The sequence below is a fragment of the Liolophura sinensis genome, chromosome 3 (genome assembly GCF_032854445.1).
Source record: "Liolophura sinensis isolate JHLJ2023 chromosome 3, CUHK_Ljap_v2, whole genome shotgun sequence".
Classification (NCBI taxonomy): domain Eukaryota; kingdom Metazoa; phylum Mollusca; class Polyplacophora; order Chitonida; family Chitonidae; genus Liolophura; species Liolophura sinensis.
Window position 1 is genome coordinate 2,496,750 of NC_088297.1, and position 8,181 is coordinate 2,504,930.

The following is an 8,181-nucleotide window of genomic DNA, read 5'->3' on the forward strand; positions in this document are numbered from 1 at the left end:
TTTACACTGTACATGTACATGTTGATGACAACCAAAACACATCCTTGGCCTCCCCCCCCCCCCCCGGCCTCCCCGCCAAAAAAATTATACGTGCGTTATTTTCTCTTTTACACTTAACTGAAAACAGGTGAATATAATATCAATTAGTCCATCGGATTGGGAGTTATGGCGCACTTTTATATTTCACTTTTATAAGGCCAATTATATTAAAGAAAGGAGAAAACCTGGCACGAGCCTGGGATGTACCATTCTACAATGGAAACTACATGTGCAATTGAGCGTATACCGTTAACTGTTTACAAAGCTGCGCAGTAATAAAACTTTATAGTTTGTTTAATTTTATTTCAGCTTGACCAGACGGTACTGAAAACAGGTACTTGCAATCCATCATTTCTGGTTATATTCACGTGTAGTAGCACTAAAGGATTAAACCCTGAGTCTATGACCAAGAGGGCAAAGGGAGAGGTCATATTCAACTTGTGCGATAGCCGAGTTGAATATCACTTGTCGATATTGTTTTATTATACCGAAAAAACAGTACATTTTCGAGTAGTACATTATATCGCCGAATTTGGACGTTGATAAGGGAGCTATAACCACCGTCCAGTTCTTTACGAACAAGCAGGCACAAAAAGCTCTCAAAGGGAGATATCTGCTGAGGAATAACGCACGTGATCGTTTAATATTAGCAAGAGATCCTTGGATATTGCCTCAAAATTGGGGGATAATGGTATGTGAGTCTGACTTTGCATCCCTTGGGCTCGAGCTCTTTGTAGATCATATTTTGCAAAATATCATGTGACCATTTCTTGACCACTGGAATCGGAGCAAAACCCTATGGGGTGTAATAATTTGTGATATGTCATTTGGTGACAGGTCATTGATACCAATTTGTATTTGCTTATGCGCAGTTTCAGCGGCTTATGTACAATACTGTTTATTTACATTTTAACAAGGGAATTCCACGTTGAGCATTTTGTTCCTCAGCATTGATCGTCAGGTTGTAATTAGGCTATTTGAAGATGTTTCTCAAAATGAACTGTTGCAAGGTACTGCCCGAGCACGCGGGTTGATCATCCCGGGTAGCTCGTACAATGCGCTCTGACAAGTGCCGGGATGATTTTATTCAGAACATCTTAGTTTAGTACGACTGGTGTAGAAAACACAAGCATGTTCTGGCTTACTTTATTCCATTTGTTAGCTGTAATTTTCCATTTTTCAAAACCAACTTCTTGTGTTATGTGTGCATAACCGGTCTTTAGATGGCTATTAAATTGGCTGATCCGCTTTTTTAACTCACTCTCCACTCTTTCGGTTAGTCGACAAGAAGTGCGCACACAGGTGTCTTCTGTTACCAGACTAGACAGAATTTGTTATCGTCAATATGGCTGCCTGGTGCCGGGGCTGGACACGTGTTTGTGAGTTCTAGTCTTGTCTTCTGCTGTGTACTAGACAGAATTTGTTATCGTCAATATGGCTGCCTGGTGCCGGGGCTGGACACGTGTTTGTGAGTTCTAGTCTTGTCTTCTACTGTGTACTAGACAGAATTTGTTATCGTCAATATGGCTGCCTGGTGCCGGGGCTGGACACGTGTTTGTGAGTTCTAGTCTTGTCTTCTACTGTGTACTAGACAGAATTTGTTATCGTCGATATGGCTGCCTGGTGCCGGGGCTGGACACGTGTTTGTGAGTTCTAGTCTTGTCTTCTACTGTGTACTAGACAGAATTTGTTATCGTCAATATGGCTGCCTGGTGCCGGGGCTGGACACGTGTTTGTGAGTTCTAGTCTTGTCTTCTGCTGTGTACTAGACAGAATTTGTTATCGTCAATATGGCTGCCTGGTGCCGGGGCTGGACACGTGTTTGTGAGTTCTAGTCTTGTCTTCTACTGTGTACTAGACAGGAGCTGTTTTCCTCGATATGGCTGCCTGGTGCCGGGGCTGGACACGTGTTTGTGAGTTCTAGTCTTGTCTTCTGCTGTGTACTAGACAGGAGCTGTTATCCTCGATATGGCTGCCTGGTGCCGAGACTGGATACGTTTCTCTGTTGATGAGTTTTAGCATCCTGGGTAAAGGACTAATACCTCGCCTTGATATCGGTGAGGTGCCTAACATTCACCATACCTGTGCTTTTCATTGTGCAAGGTGACACACATTGTGATTTTGAAAGGATGTCTTAACCCTCGGATCGTCTTACTTCATGACCCACCTACAGTGTGTAAAACAGACTGTATATCTAGCTATATGTACACATTGTGAACAAGGAATTATACGTAGTCTCATGGGTAAAGCTAATCATGGCGAGCTGGTTCTGGGACTGGACACGTGTCTGTGTTGGTGAGTTCTGGCCTAGTCCTTGTATGTGGTATATGGGGGTGAGGGGTGGGGAGGGGTTATGTATACGTTCCTGTGCTTTGGATATATAAGTAATGGGCTTCCTGTGTCATACTGCTCCTGGGTGGGTCCTCTGACGTCCCATCTTATTGTCTTTATACTAGCCTAGGTCCAAATATTATCCTCACATTTGTGACATATAATTGTTAGAGCTATGTCGACAGTAAATGCTGTGTTTATGGTACGTAGAACAATTTGTGACGTGAAAGTATCCAAGGACTGGCTACAGTATTGTTGCTATTCGGAATAACTCTGACTAAAATAGACATAGGGTATCGTCGTTACATGGCGAGTGTGCGAGCTCGGGTAGAGTCTAGACGGCTGACATGTATTGGGAATTTGGTGACTCACCCTAAGATTGCTGGTTGGAAATAGTTCTATATGTAGAAATTGTAATCATAAGAAATATGATAAAGGTAAAATTACCAATCTGACTGCTCCATGGTTTATAAGGCAAACCACAGAATTTGAACATTTCAATGCATTTATCGATCTACAGCAATGTAAAAGTGTTATCCTTCTGATGAGCCTTTATTCAATGGTTAGCTCTCATTTACTTTAAAAATTTAACTGTCCTACACAAAACAGTATGTTTCCACAGTACTGTGGTTAAGTACCGTGGACAGGACGTGTGCTCAGAATGTCGTGGAGGGGTTTGAGGGTGAAGCAGTGGTCCTACCTTGTACTGTCAGAATGCAGGAATACCTGCGTTGGGGATTTACTAATTATGTCCTCCTAAGCAGAACCGATGGTCAAATCCTCAAAGAAAACACCCGCTGGAAGGATGTAATCAGCCTTGTGGGGAGCAGCAATAACCTGAGCATCAGCTCCCTCAGTCGTCAGAGAGATGACGGCAGGACGTTCACGTGTTACGCTACAGGATCAGAAACGGGTAGACAGGAGACAACTGTCAGGGTGTTAGGTGACTGAAAATTAAAAATTTATCAACAATCTTTATTCTAAAAATTTTTGGATGTTCTTGTGACAGTTCTTGCCCAGCATGTTGGTAAAATCATCTTATCTCATTGAAAACCAATGTGTTGCTCTAAACACTCCCTGTCTGTATCAATTTAAACCTTTTTCTGATTACTCAAATGTAACTTTAAAGGGGCCAAAAAAAAATTCATCACAGCAAACCCGGTGAAATCGTTGCTACATTTGTAGAATAACCCATATAATTTTCTTTCATAAAATATCAGTCCTCTCTGTGTGCGTCTTACAGTTCACAATTGCTAAGGCCGTTTTCAGCCATTAGAATCATTTTAGCACAATAAAGACTATAAGGACGAGTCTGATTTTTACAGAAAGGTAATAATTTCAACTACTTTGAGTAAATACAGACAATTTTATTAATTAACACATATAGATTCTTTGCCAAAAAAATCTCCGGTATAGCGTCTTGAATACTTTCTATACTTCAATCTTTGGTATCTTGGTTATAAAATAGACATTTGTCATGAATCAATCCACTAAAAACAGTCAGGATCACAGGGGCCATGATCGAGCAGGCCAGTGAGGGGCAGGTAACTCTGATAGAGGGGACACCTAAAACATTAACATGTGCGGTGACTGGGAGGCCTAACCCTGCTGCATCCGGACACAGACCCCCATTACAACTTCCGTTTTTCAGTAGGGACGATTGTAGTTCTGTGTATTTTAGGGTGTAAAGTCTTTTTTTGCTGCCAGCCTGCCGTTTTTGGTGTACAGGTGCATGTTTGGTATCAAAATGATGAAAATTGTCTAAGCTTTGGGCAGGTATGAGTTTTAATGGTGAAAGTTTGAAATTCTGGGCGAGAGGACACAAGGAGACAGGTGGTGATGAGGCTGCGAGTGACGTCCCCTTGGCGTTGCTAGGCACCCCTCCCAGCTGCCGGCATGGAAAGGTCCAGATTTTGACGGTCAACCTATGTCAAGATTTTTACAGCTTCTTTCTCACAGGCTGGGCCAGGTATGCACCAAAGCTTATTGGCCTCGGAATGTTTGGGACTGAGCTACAGCGCTAAACGTTAACATTGTCGCTTATGGAAAACTAATGGGGGTCTGAGGCCATCCTACAGCTGGACGTTGGATAATGGCAGTGGATCTGAGCAGGGATCAAGCTACAATCTGACAGCAGACAGATCCATGAGGAGCGTCAGTTGTGCAGCCATAAACAAGTACAGTAATGGGAGTGTCCTGAGCACATCGACGGCCACTGCCACACTAAATGTCTTCTGTAAGTTAGACTTGTGTCTAAATAGTTAAAAGCCAAGAATGAATTCAGTGATAAGATATTCGGCACATTATTTTATCTTTTAATATGTAAGTCGTATAAAAACACAGTTTTTCCTCAGTCTGCATTGAACTATCGAAGTTTCCATGTGGTGTTACGTGTTGCAAAGGTGTAATATCTGTTAAGATTGGATCATAGGTTGGTTGTCTCATGTTGTCAGTTTGAACCGACCCTTTACATGTATCAATGATTTTGTCTTTGTATTTACATTATTTTACAAATTCCCATGTACTCCAAGTGGAAATATCGGAGGCAGTGTAAATTTGTGGTTAGAGTAAAGTTTTCAGATTGCTGCCCGTGTTCCTCTCAAACTTGTAACATATACATGGCAGATACGTTATGTTTTTGTTCCACTTGCCATACAGACATATGTTTTCTTCTCTCGACATACAAGCAGGAGCCCTGACGGGATTTCTATGCTGAGTTACATTCATGTATTTTCTAAAAACCAGACCAACTCTCCTGTTATGTTTTATTTGACTCCGTTGAAAGTATTTATATGAGATTTTCTTTTGTGTCGTAGTCTTGGATTCACCAAATACTGCCACTCCTGTTGTGGTAATACAGAACGAAATAGCCACCTTACGGTGCTCTGCTCAAGGGAATCCCCTACCCACGTTTGAGTGGAGAAAGTCAGGGAGTGCAGAGGTCAAGAGTTCATCAGCTGATTACAGGATAGAGAATGTACAGAGGGCAGCCGTCGGCGAATACACGTGTAACGTCAATAACAGTGTCGGGACTCGACAAACGGCTGTACAGCTCATTGTACAGTGTAAGTATGCATATTGTAGTCGACAGCTAGACAGCTTCGACGTTTGTATTTACTTAAACAAATATAACAAATACCATTAAACGAGGAATAAATTCCAGCGTGTGTACTTCCTTGTCTATACAAGAATTTATATGTCGATATAAAACTGTCAATACTTCAGATCCATCCGATGTAAAAGTAGCGTATGACCAGCGCGCCCATACCATAACCTGTACAGCCGAGGGTGTTCCTAATGTCCACACCTTCAGTACGTGGGAACATCGCCTGGGAGCGACCCACATACAGAGTCTGGGTACCCAGACAAACGGGATCTCCGTCACCTACACTCTGCCTGAGATACTCACGTACACAGACACGGGAGATTACGTGTGTTCAGCGACAAACGGCGTCAAGTATTCCCAAACAGGGCAGCTCTATATAGCTCCTCTAAGTAAGTGTTGTATGATTTTATGACATAACCCCGTTTAATGGAAGTCTTCCATGCTCAAAGTGTGCTTTATCTTTCCTTTATCTTCATTTTTGTTACACTGGCAGCTCTCTAACATTAGCTGCCATAGAAGATCGGTCATATCTGAGACATTTCAGCACGAGGTAAGGGGTGTCACACAGAAAACATTATGATGTCACACAAACTAACATAATGACGTCACACAAACTAACATGTTGACGTCACTCAAACTAAAGAAACGACGCCGTACAAACGAACACGGCAGCAGTACGTGGGAAGGTCTGCCGGCAACTTGCGAATGGTCGTGCGTTTCCCTCTGTTTTCTGCCTTGTTATCCTTCCACCATAATGCTGGCGGCCGTTGTATAAGAGAAATATTCTTGAGTAAGGCGTAAAACATCAATCAAATAAATAAATAAATCAAACAAACATGGTATACAGAACTTGTCATCGCTTGTGATTTTGAGATTAATCAAAAGGGGAGGTTCGAGTTCGAACTCTTTTATCATCGAAAGTAGAAAAAACAACAACTGCATAATGCAACAGGTTAAAGACGACACACGCCTATTTTTGATCCCATTCACTGTAAAATGAGGGCCTGTAAAACGTGTCATGAAAAGCTATTTGCAGTAGATGAATGAAAGAGAACATTGAGAGTCTGAACATTGTGTGATCTGGAGAAATTCATAGAGGAAATAGTTGTCATATGTGCCTCTTAAATAGAAAGAGGTGATTAGTAAATTAGTCTGTACTCAGTAGCCTCACATTTTTCATCATTCACACGGCACAATAGAACTATTTTTACATTTGACGACAAAAATAGTTCTGGAAACTCGAAACTCATATTTCTGAATGTCACATTTTGTACTATATATAGTGGTTTTAAATGTCGTTTTGTTTACTGACAGTTCGCTAAACACTTGTGCACCCTCATAAAGATTAGAATGCTGTTCAAGTTGTCTTCCAATGGAAGGCAATAAAAACAAAACGAATAAAAATGTTGAACTATTAACTCTCAGTTTTCACGTTTGAACACTCGTGTTTTGATTGTTTTTGTTTTAGCTTCTGCAGTGTTTCAGAATCATTCAGAGAAAATGATGGTTGGATTGAAGAGATTCGAGAAAATATCCGTATCTTTCTACGCGCGATCGTCCTCCGGCACTATCCGGGTGAAGTGGGAGAAAGCCGGAGAGAGTGACGACCTACAGCCTCACCAGGAAGAGGCGGGTATGGTCAGTCTGGTGCTGTATGGTCAGATAGTCAGTCTACCAGGGACAGTCACCATACTGACACTGGCTGATGTCCGCCAGGCGGATGAGGGCAATTATACCGTGACCGTCATCTCTGACATCAACGTAGTTACCCAGACGTCAAGTACCAGCGTTTACGTCGACGTCTTTGAGAAGCCATCGGCAAAGAAAGGTTTGTACCTTATTGTTCAGTTAAATCAAGGTGTGAAGATAGTAATTTTAAATCTGTAGAACCCTAGTGTCAAAACAGACGTCTTTGTAGTAGTTAAATGCGTCAAGACTCATTTCCAGAAGAGCCCAAAACCCCAGTCCCCATGGTAATATGTAAGAAAAAGTAAATACATAGTCAATAAAGCTGGTAACATGTTTTAAATGATTTCAGTGCGAATCCGTCGGGCGTGGACATTGTTAATTAAATAGTTTGTTTGTCATTGCAGAGATATGTGGCAATCACACTGGAGCAAACACTGTGGCGATTGTTGGAGGGGTGTTAGGCGGTCTGATCATTGTTGTTACATCTATTTTCACAGCGATAATTGTGATGTTATGGAGAAGATTGAAAACAAAAGGTTGGACTTCGGAGACTTCATTTAACATTCAACTTCCCAGAGACTGTTAGAAGAAAAACAGTAATTTTGGGGATCCTGGGTTTGTAGCTTGACAAACAAATTAAAGTAGGCCAATTCGCATCTTGCTGTATGTCCACGTTTACCTTTTTAATATGCAATAACATTCGCACTGCGCATGTCCATGGTAATGACAACCAAATCAAATCCTTGTTCTCCCGAAGCAAAATTACATGTGTATTATTTTCTCTTTTACGCTTTACTGAAAATAAGTGACTTTAATGTTAATTAGTCCATCCGACTGAGTGTTATGGCGTATTGGGGATACTTTCATTTGTATAAGGGCAACGATATTAAAGAAAGAAGAAATCCTGACACGAGCCGGGAATATACCAATACATCTTTAAGGGACCGTATAGCTTTAACACTTTACAGAGCTGCGCATTTATAAAAGTTTATAGTTTGTTTTATTTTATTTCCGCT

The 8,181-nt window shown here is 41.5% G+C and overlaps 1 protein-coding gene across 1 annotated transcript; it reads left to right on the forward strand.

Annotated features, from left to right (window-relative positions):
• The first annotated feature begins 2,294 nt into the window (after positions 1-2,294).
• Positions 2,295-7,751, forward strand: LOC135463968 (peroxidasin homolog). Its single transcript, XM_064741438.1, has 5 exons — positions 2,295-2,334; positions 2,993-3,313; positions 5,187-5,435; positions 6,945-7,304; positions 7,570-7,751. Exons 1-5 carry the CDS (start codon positions 2,295-2,297, stop codon positions 7,749-7,751), a joined length of 1,152 nt encoding a protein of 383 aa, XP_064597508.1.
• The last annotated feature ends 430 nt before the right edge of the window (positions 7,752-8,181 follow it).

Excerpts from the sequence above, each read along its gene's own strand:
- LOC135463968 (XM_064741438.1), top strand. The coding sequence starts at position 2,295 with ATGGCGAGCTGGTTCTGGGACTGGACACGTGTCTGTGTTG. Across the intron at positions 5,436-6,944 it reads TGTACAGCTCATTGTACAGT|CTTCTGCAGTGTTTCAGAAT; the intron begins GTAAGTATGCAT and ends TTTTTGTTTTAG. Across the intron at positions 7,305-7,569 it reads GAAGCCATCGGCAAAGAAAG|AGATATGTGGCAATCACACT; the intron begins GTTTGTACCTTA and ends TTGTCATTGCAG.